This window comes from Tasmannia lanceolata, unplaced genomic scaffold (genome assembly GCF_043159265.1).
Source record: "Tasmannia lanceolata isolate RefF3 unplaced genomic scaffold, GAP_Taslan_0.1 ptg000007l, whole genome shotgun sequence".
Taxonomy (NCBI): Eukaryota; Viridiplantae; Streptophyta; class Magnoliopsida; order Canellales; family Winteraceae; genus Tasmannia; species Tasmannia lanceolata.
In genome coordinates this window covers 905,188-924,039 of record NW_027518684.1, presented here as the reverse complement: position 1 = coordinate 924,039, position 18,852 = coordinate 905,188, and the positions used below count along the sequence as shown (strand labels likewise).

Below are 18,852 nucleotides of genomic sequence, written 5' to 3'. Positions count from 1 at the left end.
GTAGACTTGTCAGCCCCTTAGTTACTGCATAGGATAAGCCGATCTGGCGATCGCTACATTGGCTTCATCGTCATGGATTTCTTGCCTCAATTCTGTACTTGGTTAATGGTCAGTAACTTTGTCATTCCATGGGAACCTGAAAGACTACTTTCTTCACCATTTTCCACTTCTGTTTCTCTTGAAATTAATCATTGTTTTGTTTCATTCTTAATCTCTTATAAGAAAAGATGGTAAGTGGTTTTCCCCACCCAAATGGCCATAAAATCAAAGATTATAAATCACATTTCTGTGTGGAAAATTACGTTTCTGACCTTCTAGTGAGTCGGCTGGTTTATGCAAAACGGATTGGTTACTTATTTTTAGGCCCTGTTCGTTATCGAGAAGAAGAATGCTTACTGAACCTTCTCATTTATTCTTGCGCTTTATTTTATCATCTATTGATTCGTGATCTTTTAGTACTTATTTATTAAGCAGTTCAACTAGCAAATCAGTTATTTTCTTTCATTTAGGATAGCATTTAAATGGATCATCGGGTAGATTTTCATTGCAAACAGATTGGATATTTGCAAGATGTGAATGGACCTGTTGGTTCATGGTACGAGGTAAATGAGCTCAAGGCATATGGAAGAGAGCTGAGGAACATTGGCAAGATGTTGAAGGGTTTTGACATCTTGACATATGGGAGGAATACTTAGGATGAAAAATCATGCTTACATAATAGGACTAGAAGCTGTAATGTTCATGGTGAAGAATAATGTAAATTTCTGGTAGCATTGGTAATGAATATACTTTCATATTGAGAGATGATTTTATGTGGTCATAGAGAGTCAACTCAAGGTGAAGAAGTAGCTTTAAGAGGCAATTGTAAGTTAGAAGGATAAAAGGCTAAAAATCTCAAAGGACAATATTAGAGTTTGCCATGAACAAACCACAAAGTGAAGAATGATACCAAATGCTGTCCAATTTAATACATCGAGGGACAAGGTCGAAGCATGTGACAACATTTTGTGGTGTAACAAGCTAATGTTCACACCTGTTCTCATTGTAAAAGGTCACAAGGGCAATCATAAGAAATAATACGTTTCTGCAGTTTGTATTGAAATGATAAACGGACATTAAATCTTAAGAAAAGCAGGGAACTCAGAGTTAAGGCCACCATAGATAATCCTCTCCATACTAAATTGTCTGGCTTGAACCTTGCCATTTCAGGCTCTCCGGTTCTTGCTATTTTTACAGCTCCTGTTGCACTTTTGAGATTCTATGCTGGAGGGGGTGAATTGTGTTTCAACAGGACAAAGAAGATAAATGCAAGGCTGGAAAAAAGCACACACATCCCTGTCAGGATAGCTATATCTGTGTTGATCATGTTTTCTCTTAGAGTCCTTGTACTTTTCAACCTCTCCCATACGTACGAACCATCTGGCAGACGGGGGCACCTGCAATCTGATCCACATTGCTTTGTCTCGCAGTAGAAACTTATTGATGTCAATGTGTTCATGGCGAACTGAAATGGGTTGCTCCAATACAACCACTTGTAGAACTTTATATCAGAAAACACGACAACCACACCAGAAGCCGACACCCACATTGACGTCACTATTGACACAGCAAATGCTGCCAATGTTGGCACTGGTGCTAGGAATGTGAGCATCATCCCAAAGTATGTGACACACACCGTGAACACGAAGAGCGTAAGCCAATAGGCTAGAAACTTGGAGGTGGTCCCCGTTGCTATACCTGCCATGCCATTCCCTATCCCTACCAATGCGAGAGTAGCAATTAGGAAATATGGGATCTCTCCGACCGCCCATGACACGGGGTAAAAGATTGGCAAGTACATTCTAGCCCTTCTTTCTCGGAAATACACCAACCTGTCTGTGCCAATTTGGGGAATGATGTTGTTTGCCGAGATGACACCGATGAGTATAATTTGCATGTAGATGTACAAAACACGTGATGTCACGCCATATATATCACTATATTCGATCTGAAAATACAGGGAACCCATCAGGAGACCAATCATCACACAACCAGTAAGTCGAGCATATGTATATTGGACATTCCTCCATAAGAATCTCTGTGTCCTCAGTAGTACCAACCACGCTTGTCGTATATATGGAGTTGGGTATGTAGATTGTGTTATCTTCAATTTCCTTTGCTTGCCTAGCTTCTTTATTCTGATGATCTCCTTTTGGTTAGTCTCACATAAGACGCTCTTTCGGTATATTTCTGCAAAGTCCACTACAGGAGTGCCCCTCATTTTGATCCCTAAGCCTAGTGATCCCATGACAAAGAGAATTGGGCTTTGCTTTTGAAAATATTGAGGAGCTTTTGGAATTGAAGTGAAGTAGTCTAGTAATTCCTTGCACTTAATTCCAATTGGCCCAAAATACCCTTGGTGTCCATCTTGTGTTAGGATGAGAGCTTGGTCAAAGAAGGTTAGTACTCGAGCGTTAGGATGTGTGAGGGTGGCCACTACAGTCCTGCTGGAAGCTGACACTTGAGATAGAGTTTTGAGGATATTTAAAGTTCCAGCAGTGTCAAGGCCGGAGATTGATTCTTCGAGAAATAGTAAGCTCGGGTTAGCTGCAAGCTCGACGGCAATAGTGATTTTCTTCGCAATCTCGAAGGTTTTCCCAGTGACATCACGGAGGGAGCCCACTAGTTGGTTGGCGTATGGCAACAAGCCGAGTTGGTCAAGGACTAGCTCAACATGGATGTTGCGACTCATTGAGCTAATTGATCGGTCAAGCCGGAGTTCGGCACTGAATTGGAGAGACTCACGCACGGAGAGATAAGGTTGGTGGGCATCGAGCTTCTCAACATAGCCTGTGATTCTAGAGAAGGCGTTGGAAAGCTTGGAACCATTTGCTTGGAGCTTGCCAGTGAGGTTACCATTTGGTGGGCTTCTGCCAGATAAGCATTTGAGGAGTGTGTTCTTGCTTTCTTTGGAGCCACCCAATAAGGCTAGCATTGTTGCTGGTCTGGCATAGCCATTGACACCATCAAACACTGGGATTCTCTCCTTTGATCTGGGTTCATACCTGATGCATGAAACAAGATGCAAATCTCTTCAGGATATGACAATGAGGATCTAATGATTGTTTTGAGTTTTGACTTCACATTTTTTCAGAGACAATGGGAATGTCACCTGCCCTTGTTGAGGATCACAAGGGCAAACTAGAGCTTTTCTAGAAGGTGAGGATTAAACCCCCATCAACACCTTTCCCCCCTTTTTGGTGGGTACCAACTTAGCCCAAGGTTGAAAGTTATAAATTTTCTTTCTGGCCTTTATTAATGAATTTCTGTAACTAATACTTAAGGTTTTCATGCAGCATAAATGTCTGTGGGCTTAGGCTTGATTGACACCAATATGCTGCTTCCATGTTTTTTTTTAAGTTTTAATGATTGAGTTGTTGATAGTGTGCTTTAGCAAAGAACATATGTGCTACATTCAAGTAAGATGAGGTTAGGATCATGTAACTTTGAAAAGTTATTGTTAAATGATTAAATAACACCAACTTAAGCTTTGGGAGTAATTGGTTGTTTAACATGGTATCAAAGCCATTGCCTCATGGCAGGTCCCGAGTTCAAAACCCAACAACTCCTTGATATTAAAAATCCACATGTACGGCCGACCCAAAAAGAGGGTCCACATGTGCCACGTGTACAACCAACCCAAAAAAAAAAAAAGATGGGCCGCACGCGAGGGGACTGCTAAAGTATAAATTAAAGAACACCAACTCTAATTAATTGCTTGTTTCACATGGTATCAGAGCCATTGCCTCACGGCAGGTCCTGGGTTCGAAACCCAACGATTCCTTGATATTAAAAACCCACATGCACTGCTGACCCAAAAAGAAGGGCCACATGTGCCATGTGTACGGCCACCCCCAAAAAAGAGGGGCCACACGTGAGGGGGAGTGTTAAAAGTATAAATGATTAAAGAACACCAACTCTAATAGCTTAAGCTTTTGGTCTAATTGGTTGTTTCATATTAGCAAATGTCAATATTAAACTAGTTACATACCTAGCGAAGGAAAGATTCAGGAACAGGAGTGTCACTGGCTCAACTGGAATGCCTACCCTGTTCCACTCCATATCAACTCGAAATTCCTTGATCCAGTTCCCAACCCTACCATCATCCTCCTGGTCTCTGGATACCGACAAGGGTGTTTGAGGCCTAGTATACCTGGAAATACCAGAGTTCTCTTCCAGTCCATCATAGCTACTGAGTGACCACAAGCTGTTTTCTGTATCCTCCTTTCCATTCCTCATCACCGGTTTCTTCTTCAACTGTGGCAAGGACTGGCTTGTTCCTGTGAATTCTATCTTCTTCAGAGCCACCAATGCTAACAAGTTGGCGAGTGCTGTCCATGCTAGGAGGATGACATAAGGAAACCATGCCTTGCCAGATTCCTCATCTAGCTCATTGTAGGCTAAGTAGGCTTTTCCGACCGTCATTGTCGGAAATTGGTTGCAGAATGGGAATTGGTTGAGGTAGGCAGTGCATGGTTCAGTATATCCCTTGCTGAATTGGAGGTTGCAGAAGGAAAGATTTGCCCAGTGAATTGGGTTCACATAAACTAACCATTTCCAGTAGGGAGGGATGTTAGTTGGGTAGATCACAAAGCCACTGAAGAGTAGGAAGATGGAGACAATAAGGCCTGCAAAGAATGGTAGATGATAGCAATGATGCATTCAAGTTATTAATAGGAAAAGTGCTTTTGTCTATGATTTAGTCGACACTTTGAATTTACTTCCAAGACACGTATCATTTTCGACACGACATGCGTGTCCACACATGTCGACACTCCTTTCGACACTTTTATAGGTACGGCGAGAAGTGTCAGACTTAATATGCGCAGTCAATATGCTTTTATATCATGTCAAATGTGACATTCAGTTTTAGTATTGATTATTGTGATTACCTCTTTTGTTATTAACTCTTCTTTTACTATAAACTCTTCTTTAACTAATATTTGATATTATATCCCCTCCCCTAAACCTAAAAACCTAAACAAACTCTTATTCCAATATTATATTTTTTGTATCCTATTGGTCTATCTTTCTCGCTGCATACTGAAAACTTAAGAGAATAGATTAAATTGATGAATGCATTGTTATTTGATTATCTCATGTTTGTTTTAGATCATAGTAGATAAATCCTAAGATTTATTAGCTTGTTAAATGAATTCTATTTTTATTTTGTTTCAAATTATGATATTAATCAGTCATTTTATATGTATGTACATGTATGGGTATGCCACCATTTCTAGATTTTTAGGGTTTGCCGTGTCGGATACTTTGTATTCGTGTCGAAATTCAACACATGAATCTGTGTCCACAAATCATGATTATATATACTTTCTATTTTAATTGTGTTCCCGTTTCTAAATTTTGGGGTTTTGCCTTGTCCGACACTCTGTGTCCTTGTCCACAAATCATAGGAATTTGTTTACTTCAGTCCCTTATCTTTTCAATTACTTCTTTTACAACTTGAAATTGATCTGTTCTTTACTCTTGAAATCAAAACCTTTAACTAGGAATCTTGGAAATCTACTGAAGGCTTTCTAGTCTGTCCATAACTCAGTAAAGTTTCTTCAAGTTGACTCATCAGATTTCTTAAATAAATTGGTGTTTGTTTTCAAAAGTAGGCTTATAAACAAGTTGGAATTGATTTGATGACTTTGTACATTTGGGAAGAGAGAATACCTGCCAATGCATTTCCTACTTCTGGAATAGATGATATGGCACTGAGGAAGAAGAAGACAGATGAACCGAAGTATGCAACCAGAAACAACAAAAACAGGTATTCAAAGAAGAGCACACCATTTCCCTTCAAAGTCAATCTCACTGGAAAGTAAACGCACAAAGTATATGCTAGTGCCTGCAATAAATGGTATATTCATTACAATCCGAAAGAGCTATTGTCAAATTTCACATAGCATATATTAGAGGCACCCTATGATTTAGCCGACACTTTGAATTTAATGCTGACACAAGTGTCGTGTCGTGTCCGACATGATACCCGTGTGCACATGTGTCGACACTCCTTTCGACACTTTTAAATGTAGTGCTAGAACTGTTAGTAACTATATATGTATGTACGTGTATGAGTGTACCACTATTTCTAGATTTTTAGGCGTTGCCACGTAAGATACCTCGTATGTGGGTCGAAACTTGGCACATGAATCCTTGTCCACAAATCAGATTATGTGTACTTTCTACTTTAGTCGTGTCCCCGTTTCTAAATTTTAGGAGTTTGCCATCTCCGACACTCCGTGTCTATGTCGGCACACGATACTCGTGCCCATGTTCACAAATTATTGGAGCCACCACAAGTTTGGACCATCCTATTGATGGGTACTAATCCTAAAATTTCACATATGGAACCCATAAGAGGTTTTTTTTTTGGTGAAAGGTTGCATGTGCTGACTGTTCTAACATTGTTTAAGGAACAAATCGGTGTCTCGCTTTTCTACTAAAGTAAAACATTATTCTTCTTTGCTTGTTAGTTTGCTTACTTCTATGAATGTCTGTGGGAGACTGACTGTGCAATGAGCAACAGTGTATGAAGAAGCTCTGAAGAATCTCTGTGATCTATGCTTGTAGAAAACTGGCCTTTGGAGCATATAGAGAGGCAGCTGGACTAAGTTTATGAGCATTATGCTCATGGTGGATACAAAACCAAGGGCCCGAATTGAGTTCATTTTCTGTTGTGAGTATTCATTACCTAGCTTATAGAACAATGTGCCTGCGAATACACCCAAAACAATCGCCTGCAGAAATAACAAAGAAACTTAATAATGGAAAACCAGATAAGGGTTTAAATCTGCATAGGGTGAACTTCAAACTTATGCTAATCTTACTTGGAATAATCTTAGTTTGATCAACATATGTAGCCGTTTAGTGATTTTGAATTGTCTGTGGATGAGAGTTTTAGTAGAATTCCACCATGTTTGGACAAAGGGCCTTTGGAATTGTTCCCATTGAGATTGGTACTCATCCTCCTGATCAAAATCATTACCATTGGAGAAATTATTAGAGTTGTAACTGACTATGTTATCTCTTTCTATTCTCCACATATCTTCTCTGTGCATATATACATGCATGTGTATATTCCCATAACATCTTTTACATACATGCAAAATACATATATCTCCTGATATTCTCATACCTCTTCTTTGTAGCGTTCGACTTGTAGACGGACATGTCCACGGGCATACTTCAGTGCGGAGTATACTTGAGATGCTTGCTCATGCTGGGTTTCCTGTGTTCCAACAGCAAGGTATTGCAAATCTTCATTGTTTATTGATATTCCTGTGACCACATCTCCCACCTGAACTCTTCCTGTGCTTTCAATCCCTCCCGAGTGGCCAACTTTGCTCGAAAGCTTAGCAACTACCAACTCTGCAACTCATTTTCGATAATTTTTTAACGTAGGTTAGAGACAATTATAGTCATGCATTTGTAAATTAATCGAACTTAGGCATACTTAAGAAAAGCCTACCAGCACAGCATATCAGAAACTCAATTGTTATAGGTCATGCATTGCTTATATCTTATGTTTCATCAATATGGGTATGAGTATCGGAATCCGACATGAGTATCAAATGTCAGATTCAACAAACCTCAAAAAGAAAGATTCACGAATTTTCTAAAGTATTTTAATCGATTTTCAAATTTTATTTTTTAACATAACAATATGATTATAGCAAGTAATATATTAAAAAAATTGATCTGATAAGTAAATATAATGCTTAATTTTCATTTTTTTATGACATAGGGTATCCCCACCCCATTTTAGGGCGAGACTAATCCCTATGGATGCACGCAATCACCCGTAACCACGTGCACCGTGTTTACTACTGGAGGATTCAAACTCTCGTCACTGGGGAGCATACCCATGACTTTAAGCCAAAGAGCCATACCCGCCCGGGTTAGTAAAAAAAAACTAATGTTAGGATGGGTAACACTCAAAACATGCGGAAATGGTAAACTTTTGGTAGTAGTATTTAAAAGACAGATAAAAAAGATCTAGAAATGTTGCAGAGAATCCCGAAGTATTCGAATCCGTCACGTGTCCGACACAGGTATGTCGCCCATTCAAAAGAATCTGTGTAACATGGCTTATAACAAACATTACAGTCTTGTCGTAGAGTTCTGAATCTGTGTAACATGGCTTATAACAAACATTAGAGTCTTGTAGAAGAGTTCTGAATCTGTGTAACATGCTTATAACAAACATTACAGTCTTGTCGGGGAGTAAGTGCATACCTGTCTCTTGCCTCGGTTCGAGGCTGACCAAGTGATTATATTTAGAGGGTGTCTTCATGGACAATCCAAGCCCCGGCTCGCTCTCTATCCAGTATGTGTGTGTCACATCGTCTGCTTTAACAATCCTCATAACATCAGCATAGTGATCAGATGCCTTGTAAAATTCCACGAGCTCATCCAGTGTCAAGGGACTTTCACTCGGCGATACATACTGAGATCCCTCTCCGGCAGCAATATCTTCAAGAAACTCGCCTGACTCTATGTGTGATGGCTTCGTGTACCTGCATATTGAAACAGTAAGAATAACTACAGGTTTCTATATGCGATAGTTTGAAAAGGAGAAAATTCCCCCTCACTAGCTGGTGCATGTTATGCAAGAAGAGGGAAGAATCTTTGGATTGTTTTATGGTTTGTTGTCCATTCATGTACAATCTATGGCAGGCAACCATCAAGAGCTTTGGATTGATGTGGGTACTTCGAAAGTTTAATAGGACATGTTACTTAGTGGGAGTGGTGGACCGTTTGGCGAAACACGTCAAGGCTATTCGGAAGATCGTCCATATACAATAATTTGGCACCTTGGAAACAAAGAAACAATTGGATATTCAAAGAAAAATTGAAGAGTTGGGGAAAAATCTTGGTAGATATCGAGATTGATCTTCTCATGTGGGGAGGAAACGAAATGAGTCCACCTAGCTACTACGTGGAAGAGATGCTGAGGTATGCAAGAGGGTAATGGCTGAGAAGAAAATGAAGATAGAAGTCCAACCCAAATGGGTGCCACCTCCGCATGGATGGCTAAAGTTGAACTTTGACGGGAGCATTGTGCAATTCGGATCGGGCCAGAACAAGAGGCATCCTAAGTGATTCAAATAGTAGTCTTTAATGTCTTTCAGGTTCTGCCCGAATCTGTGATTCAAATGAGGCAGACGCAAAAAATTTGCTTTGGGGCTTAAGATCGTACGTGTATACAGACCTTACTAATAGTAGAAGGTGACTCATCCACTGTTATAGCTTGGGCAAGCAACGAAGCAGTGGCCCATGGAAGATGGCTCATATAGTTGCTGAAATTCGGGATCTTGTAGGTAAATGGCCCCCAACTCCAACATAGGAGAAGATTCACAAACGATCAAGCTGATGGATTGGTTAAAGAGGGGGTGGTAAAGGAGGGGATAGAGATCACCACTTCTTTAGAAAATGTAGAAGGAAAAAATACAACAAATAAGAGGGTAGAAGTAGTTGATGGTTGCAGCCCAAAAATTACAGGTTGTGGGTAATCTTCTGAAAAGGATATGCAGCCACACAAGCTTAGATACAATTAGAAGGTTAGATACAATTAGAAATGAAGACATCCGTAACAAGGTGGGGATAGCACCAATTGAGGAGAAGATGAGAGAGCACCGCTTAAGATGGTTTGAGCATATCCAACGTAGGCTTTTGGATGCTCGAGTGAGAAGTGACTCGTACCAAGTTGATGGAGTAAAAAGAGGTAAGGGTAGACCGAAAACAACTTGGATAGAAACAGTGAAGAAAGACTTGATGGCTAGGAACATAACAGACAACATGACCTTGGGTAGGAGAGAATGGAAGAAAATGATCCATATAGTTGAACCCAACTAGTGTCGGGATTAGGCTTAGTCACTTTGAGCCAGGTAGCTAGATTCTTTCACCTTCTTCATGAAAAATTTCTAAAGGATTCATTAGCCGACCGCAACTAGTTTGGGACAAAGGCTTGGTTGAGTTGAGTGAGTTGAGTTGGGTAATCTGCTGAAAATGGAATTGGTGGGGGCAGGTCCAAAATACTCACTGTTTTGATCTGTTAAATCCCTCTCGGCAATTGGAGGCAGCTTGGGTGATTTTTCAAAGCTTTGCTAGTTAAAGAATCCTTACGGCTCTGTTTGGTTGCAAAAAGTAGGGAAGACGGCTGAGCATTTCTAGGAATATGAAATACCACATGTTGTTTGGTTGTCATTTTTTAGCTCAAATCCCATTGGACTTCTAGACATGGAAGAGACATAATTATTAACTTTTTGCTTAGGTGGCGCCTATGTGGCAGGATTGTCCCCTCCCCTACTTTTCCAATGCCAAACTTTGTTTTTGGTAAATTTTAGAGGGGAGAAGAGTAGAATATGAAATGCCATGTGTAATCATTACTTTTTTCTCTCTTTCTCTCTCCTCTTTCTCTCTCTTCTACTATTTATTTTGTTAATGACACCCCTCCATTCTCCCACATGCTTTGACATCTAACCAAACACACTACCAAAATTCCCTCTAATATTCTCTAGACAAGTCTACACATATCCCACCCTTGTCACCTCCTTGTTGACTACTACTTCCACTAAAATCTCATCTAACCAAACAGAGCCGGTTTGTTTACAGTGGGATAATCGCTGCTTTGGGAAGAGTTGATTCTTGGGTGCAAGCAGGAAATCCATGTAATTTTTTTCTTCGCAGTTAGGGGACTTCTTGTCCCCACATGTGACTTGGGTGCACCATTTAATAACTGCCGGTTTCTGATATTTACAGTCCCTCTTGGCCACCATACAGAGCTCATAGGGTATTGCAACAGTGGAATTGTTTGGCTCTCTCACAAATATCGTTCTCAAGAATTTCTTGCCTCTTGGCAGGAGAAAATCTTGGGATACATTAATTTTTGGGATTTGCTGTAAAATTTCGGCTGAAAGTCATTTTGGGGCTGACTATTGCAGGATAGAACATCATGAATTAAATGAAGAAGACAAAATCTACCAAAAAGTCAACCTATGTGGCTGTTAGCACGTCCAAAAGCCAGCTGCGAAATGACTTTTTGTGAAATTGCCTAGCAAATCCCTTTTTTTTTCTTTTTCTTTTTTCGGGTTTATATATGGAAAAATGATAAAATAAAATTGTTTTAAAATATATAAATTAATATAAAAAAAAATAAAAGAAAAAATATCGTGATTCTGTCGTGGTAAGTGAAAATACCACTCTTTTGTTTCAAATTCTCGGGACTATTTCGGGATTTTGTCGTTTTATCAAAATATCACAATAAAATCACTATATTTTGAAATTATCGGAGATACTTAGTGACATAGGTGTTAAGAAGTTGATAGTGCTACTCACCCCAGTTTGGTGAAGTAAGGAACGGCGTCCTGGCGAGGCCCTTGAAACAGTACGTAGCCCTCTTTAAGGAGTATGATCCTATCAAAAAGATCAAACACCTCCTGAGAGAGGTGGATTAGGGACATTACGGCGGAAGATTGCTGGATCCGGCTAAGGGTCCGAACAGTGTCCACTAAATCATAAGTGGCTGTTGGGTCCGACCCGGAAAATGGCTGGTCATAAAGCATTATGGAGTAAGTTCCGAGCGCCAATTCGGCCGTCGTTAGTTTTTGCCGATCCATGTCGGAAATTCCTTCTCCGGCGAGTTTGTTCTCTACCTCTTTTAGGTTTAGAATTTCTAGAACATACTCTAAGAAGGGATCTTGTCCCTCTACTAGAGCATGAGCAAAGAATTTTCTCATCTGGGGTGTGAAGTTCTCAGGACGCAGACCTTGGGTGCAATCTCTTGCAAATTCCAGAGTTTCTCGGACAGATAGGAAAGGTAAATGCCTGTAAATTTATTTCAAAGAAAAAAGAGTGTTAGATATCATACATTACATTACATGAGCTAGGTGGAATGGGAGGAGGAAGAGAGAGATTTGAGAGGGGACGTCTGAGATGAGGGTGAGAAGTAGCTAAAAATCAAGAAAAAAAAAAAACTCTGCCTCGACTTTTCTTGATTTTTAGCCTCTCCTCACCTTCACCTTCACCTGAGTCGTGCCCTCTCAAATCTATCTCCTATTTTTCCCTCGCCTTTCCCCTATTTATCATGAAAAAAAAAATACTGGCTGCAAGACATGGCCTTCATGTTTTGATTTGGTAGAGGCCACTACGCAAGCCCATGCATGTGGATGGGCCCATCATTTTACAACCCATGAGTGGGTCTACCATCCCACCATCTCTAGTATGGGTGGGGCCAACCATTTTACACCGTATCTTTTATACAGTAGGGCCCGCCCACCCTCTCTATCCAAACCTGTGCATTTGATGGGCCCACCGTTATACACCACATGCATAGGGTGGGGCCAACCATTGTACACCATGTTATATCGTGTGGGTTATACCAACTCCACTCAAAATCGTACATCGGATGGGCCCACCATTTTACCTCATGTTTTGATGGGGCGGTCCCACGATCTCCACCCAATCCCATGCATAGTGGGCCCCACTATATTAAACCTTTGTTCTTATTGAGGACCGCCCATTATTTTACACCCATGCATAGCGTGGGCCAAGCATTCTAGTACACATATATACACACATTCACATTCACATTCACATTCACATTCACATACGTACATGTATATATATACACACATATGTAGACACATAGAGATTTTATATGGTGTAAGTCCAGTATTTTTCAAAAAGTATTGTACGGCTTGCACCATTGGATGATCCAAACCGTCGATTTGATGGGCCACAATGTAAATACTTTGTGCTCAAAAAATCATTTCCATAGGATGATCCCAACCCTCCGATCTATAGAGGTTTCCATAATATGCAGTTGCTCAATAGATCGGAGGACTAAGATCATCCTATGGAAATGATTTTTTGGGCATAGGCTATTTACACTGTGGCCCATCATATGGACAGTTTGGATCATCCAATGGTATAAGCCGTACAATACTGTTTTTGAAAAATAATGAACTACAGGGGTTTACTCCTAGGGGTGCAACTTGGGTCGAGTTGAGGCCAACCCGAACCGACCCCAGGAACCCATTTTTCCAACCCGAACTTGACCCAATTTCTAACCGGACGAGGTTCAACCCGACCTGACCCGAGGAGCCATTTTTTCCAACCCGAACCCGACTTGACCCGAGTTCAACCCAACCCCAACCGAACCCGAGTTTTTAAGCTTAAAAAAATAAAAAAAAATTCATAAAAAAATGTCGGGTTTAATTCACTTGGGCCGGGTTGCCAAACCCTCAACCGAACCCGACTCGAAGTCAACCCGACCCGACCTTTTTTCAGGCTCAACCCGTTGGGTTCGGGTTGAACCCGACCCGAGTTGCACCCCTACTTAAACCATAGTATTTTTCCACATACATAAATTGGTTTATAGAGGTATTACTTGTTAAGCTGGCCACTGACATAAGCAATGAGTCTACTAAGACGTATCTCGGAGGCCAACTTATCGTTGTACATCACCACACCTTCCACCACGGAATCCTTCTTTCGGTCGACCCGCCCGGCCAGAATTTCTAGTAGGCTGCTCTTCCCACTACCTGCATGTTTTTATCCATTTATTTCTTAATCAAATAGTTAATTAGAATATAATCACCAATTCAGATTTGGATTAGTTTGTGTTACAACTCCGATCGTGCTTTCTAAAACCCTACCCTACCCAAGAATTATCTCGGGTCAGGTCGAGTCTAATTTTTTACAGGAAAACCCGAGATTTGTAAACCCGACCCTACCCAAAATAGTTTCTCAGGTTGGGTCAAGTCAGGTTGGGGTTTCATTTTTTAGCGTTGGATAGTGACTAATTTTAAAGATTGTAGGAAAAAAACAAATCTTCACACCAAAAATCTCTAAATTTATATTATCAAGTGTATAAATTTAAGGACAATATATTTTCACAAAACAGACATGATCACCTCAATGAAAACAATTGCATCAATATATTAGAAAATAATTTTCCATGTTATTCAAGAGAAATTTAAGTCGCAGTACACCCATATGAGTCGGGTCGGATTTCGGGGGTTTTTTTTTCTTTACACCCGGCCCTACCCAAGACTAGGGTTTTAAATTTCAGTTTCGGAGGTGATTTCGGGGTTAACCGAAACCGAAATTTTAGCCGAAATCTCGAAGTTTCGGCCGAAATTCGGTAAAGCCTTAGGAAATGTCGTTTTTTGGGATCGAAATTTCGGTAATTTCACCTGAAATTTGGTAAAGGAATAAAAGATTAATATTTTAGTAAAAATTTGCCGAAATTTCGGTTTCGGAACGTTTCGGTTTTGGTCCTCACTGAAATCCTAAATTTGGATCTCGGCCAAAATTTAAAACCTTGCCCAAGACCCATGATTTCTAAACCTGACCATGTTATTTTTGGGTCGGGTCGATGCGAAAATAAGTCTCATTCTCCTGACCCGAGTATGTGTGGCAACAAGTCTCGTTCTCCTGCTGGAAGTGCGGTCGAAATGCGCAGGAGAATGAGGATCACCGGAATCGAATTCACATGGCTTCAAAAATGGGCAGAAACTCATTCTCCTACGCCGTTTTGGGGAGATGGGTCTGGTTTAGCAATGGGATCTTCCCATATTTTTCTCATTCTCCACGATACAAAAATGAGAGAATCCATACGCATAATGGTTGACAAACTCGCCCTAATCTGCTGGACCCACGTGTAATTTTACAGGAAAATATAATTCCCTGGAAAGATACACATGGACCCCATGTAAGTGAATAATTCCGTAGTTCAGTATCTTGGAAAGTTGACTCAGTTAGAAAGTTACTTGAGTTGAGTCAACTCTTCCGAGTCACTTGATAAAGGTTGATGGAATGATTTTATTTAAACATGAACTTATAGAATCGTTCCAAAACCATCATTGAATTGTTTGATGATCCGAACCATTTTTTTACCTGAGTTGACTCACTGAGTTTCAAGTGACTACAAGCTTTAGCACTATTAAAATAAATTACGGGCCTGATATGAATGTCTCTACCTGGAGGCCCAAGAATAAGAGTCATGGATCCGGGCATGACATATCCATCAATTCCTTTGAGAATCTGTAGTGATATTGAGTTCTTCCTTTGGAAGACAGTCTTCAAAGGCCCAAAGAAACATCCCAAAAGCTTGTTACCGAATGTTGCATATCCCTCGCCGGAAATCTCGAACTTTCTCGAGTACTTTATGCCAGAAAACCGAATTACCTACAGAAAATTTGCGTGCTAGAGATGTAAAATTCAGGAAAGTTGATAAATTTCAAGAAAATGAGGGCAATTGTAAAAGATTTGGCAATGGGCTTGTTGTTTTGGGCTGTTTATGGATGGGAAATGGACTTCAAGGCCCATACAAGCCTTTTTTAGGCTGAAATTTGGGCCTTAAGTGGCCAATATTGCCCAATCTGGGCTTAGATCTTTGTTTTAAGTGCCTCTATGATCTGGGCCTACTAAGAACTTTGATAAGGCCCAAATGAATGGAGGCTGGATTTAAAATTTAATATAGTTAATAAATTTAAAGAAAATGAAGAAAGGAAATTGTAAAAGATTTGTCAATGGCCTTGTTGTTTTGGGCCCGTTTATGGGAGGGTAATGGGCTTTCAAGGCCCCAAGAGGCCTTTGTTCGGCCTGAAATTTGGGCCTTTAGTGCCCAATATTGCCCAATCTGATAAATCGAAGCCATGAAGCACAATTTTGTGAAATGATCTGAACCATTTATCTCACAGATTCCACAATGATGGGCCACACAGATGATCCTCGTTGTTAGGAGATTGCACTGGTAAGATTATTCCATGACGGGCCCAGAGAGTGAAAGGCTCACAACTAGAGATTATTATGTTTAGGAAATTACGGGAATATAATGATGTGTTGCTAATACTAATACTATTTAAAAACTCCCCAAGTCAATCATAAGTGAGTCGAGTCGTTTTTACCTTGGCCGAGTTTCTTATCTGAGTCCTGAGTTATTCCTATCAAATAAATCATAGTATCTTTGACAAAAGTAGCCTCACTACATGACAAACTTCTAAAAGCAAAAGATGCCCTTTGGGGCCATGCGCGAAGAGGTTTGGGGATAGGGACTTAGGTATCACTTGACAATAAGGAAAATGACCAATAGAAGGATAAAAATGCCCTTTAGTTTGACTCGCTTCATTGCCTTTGGTTAAGGGCAATTTTGGTCATTTCCTACCGTCCAAAAACAAAAGGACTCTTTGAGGGAGACTGAACTAGACTTAGTCCACAAGATGAACGGTCAAGGTCATGCTGGTGCCGTGAGGGAAGGTGCGTCTCCCCAGCAACTTATATAGGTGCGTCTCCCCAGCAACTGATATATGTGCATCTCAAACTATCATTCCCCTTATTTTTAATTAACTACAATTATAGACTTTACTAAGAGAGGTAATATGCCTTAAATAAGCTTACTTAATTATAATTATTGGGTGCAACAATCACAATCAGAATCAAATAGAGACAAAAAGGGAAGCTAGAGCAACAAAGCTAAGACAAAGATCCAGATTCTCAGTTTTTGTGCATTTTCTTGTGTAATATGGGAAATGACGAAACTGCCCACAACTTTATGTCATGGTGTGTGGCCTAAATATTCTCAGTCATAAAAAGACTAATTTACCCCTCTAGTCCCCCGGGCGGGCTCCTATACTAATAAATAAAATATAGACGGATAGCCAATCCTTTTACCCCTTATGTGTCTTTAGAAGTAGTAAATGACAATTTTACCCTTGTAATCAATATCCAAGTGAATTGCACCTATCCTTACTCCTTACTACCAATCCTACAAATCTTTCCTGCATGAATGTTAATCTCCAATCACCTAGTCGTAAACACCTATTTTGCCAATGTGCAAGCTTTCTTTTAAGGCTCTCTTCGGCATAAGATGGGCGTAAAACAAATTTAATGCACATTTTTTAAGAAGAAAAGAGGACATAAAATTGTTTTACGCCCATTTTACGTTGAAACAAAAATAGCCGAAATGAATTGCACCAGTTCTTAATTCTTCCCATAGTTAGCAAAACGTGATGCGGCGAAAAACTGGACATGAAAATTTTGAGCTTAATACGGTATTGGATAAAAAAATGCGTTTAAGATTGCCATTTGCAAAATATAGTGGGGGTAAAGTTGGAAAGTAGGCCAAAAAACCCGTTTAATGCGTTAAAACGTTTTCCTCAACAAATAAAAAATGTTATTTTATCACTATACAAGTTTTAAATGGAGTATTAAACAGCAAACCAATAAAACATGTTTTTTATCTAAAAAAACACCGTTTAAAACAGAGTTTTGCTAACTATGGTTCTTACTAACATCTACAGATTCAAATTTAGCAAAACCTAAGAAGAACAACTTACACCATACCTGTTGAGGAATTGGAGGCGTAATTCGCGCCATATCGCGAAGATAACTAACAAACCCGTCTTTCATTAGAAATTCCATTCCCATAAGCTCCTTCTTCTTATTTCTATCTTCATCCTCCTCCACACGAACTTCTTCTCTAATTTCCCTCCTAAATGCTTCATCCGCCTCTAACCGCAACCCGTGCTTCTTCAAGCTCTCATAGAGCCTCACGGCCACCCGCTTAGTAGTCTCCGGCGAGGCATTTCCGATCTTTGATTGAATTTCTGCCGACGAACTTCCGGCAACACCCGACATCTTTGCGCGGGTTATCGGAGTCTCCGTCCCTTGTGCCGGAATAACTATCACACTTTTGCTTATCCCCAAATAGGAGCTAGCCATAGAAGAAGCCGCCGGAGAGTGTGTGCTTTGAAATATGGGACTGTCTCCGGCCGACCACATGATCTCCGAGGGCGAATTTGGGGCTCGATTAGCCCTCATCTTTCATTAATTAATTGAGGATTAAGGATACCCAAATTCAGATTAATTGGGTAAGGAATTTTAGTTATCTAAGAGATGGGGAGGAAGAGGGAGAGAATAGTTACAAAGTCTTTCATGTGTTTTTGGAGGTGTTTAAAGGTTTAAATTTAGAAGCTTTGTGGTTTTTGTTTTTTTTGTTTTTATATTAAATTTTTGTGTGTCAAAGGGAGGGAGAAAAGTCTATTTCAAACGTGAGAGTCGGCTCCTAAAACGCCACGTGGAGTTTGGAGGTTTAATGAGGACAAGCAGATGCGGATGGAGCAACGACTAGTTTTATATAGATGTAGTTCGTTTTAATGGTTTATTTTTTATAACGGCACTCCTCACTCTGTTATATTCTACTCTGTTAAGATGTTGATAGCTCTTTCGGAACAAACAGGCTCTGACTATAGGTGTCAACGGATTCACTTCGCATTGGATTCTGGGAGTGTTTTTCAGATCTTACTTCCCCTTTCAAATCATATTATCAATCAAACTTACATTGTACACAGTTGAAATTCATAAGGGATTTGCTAGGGACAATCTCAGAAGGCATTTCGCGGGCCTATTGTTGCATAAGAGAGCAGCCACCTCAGATGAATTAAATGAATAAGACTAAATCTGTGCCTACGTGGCTGCCCTCTCATGTAATAGTTTTGTTCGCGAAATGCCTTATGTGATGGTCCCTAGCAAATCCCTTAATAATGACACTCTAGCCTTTACACTTTCAAAATTAATTAGTGGCTGATAGTATTTTGGAAATTGTAAAAACCTTTGAAAGCTGATTAGAAAAGTATAGAGCAAAGGGTGTAGCTCCATTATTGAATCAAGGTGTGAGAATATCATTTCTCATATTATTTAATATAATTTAAGGGCATTTTAATAAGCTTTTTATAACAAATACGTACGTATGAACTCATTGCACAGGTATTAACATACATCATTTAATTTATATAATAATAG

General features: G+C 39.9%; 1 protein-coding gene across 1 annotated transcript; it reads right to left on the bottom strand.

The window, feature by feature from the left end:
- Positions 1-1,258: 1,258 nt before the first annotated feature.
- LOC143881239 (pleiotropic drug resistance protein 1-like) lies at positions 1,259-17,871 on the bottom strand. Its single transcript, XM_077384227.1, has 10 exons — positions 17,395-17,871; positions 15,030-15,237; positions 13,436-13,589; positions 11,383-11,871; positions 8,281-8,561; positions 7,181-7,413; positions 6,528-6,782; positions 5,716-5,890; positions 4,031-4,667; positions 1,259-3,044 (listed from the first exon to the last, which is right to left on the bottom strand). The coding sequence occupies exons 1-10, from the start codon at positions 17,869-17,871 to the stop codon at positions 1,259-1,261; spliced, it is 4,695 nt and encodes a 1,564-aa protein (XP_077240342.1).
- Positions 17,872-18,852: the final 981 nt, after the last annotated feature.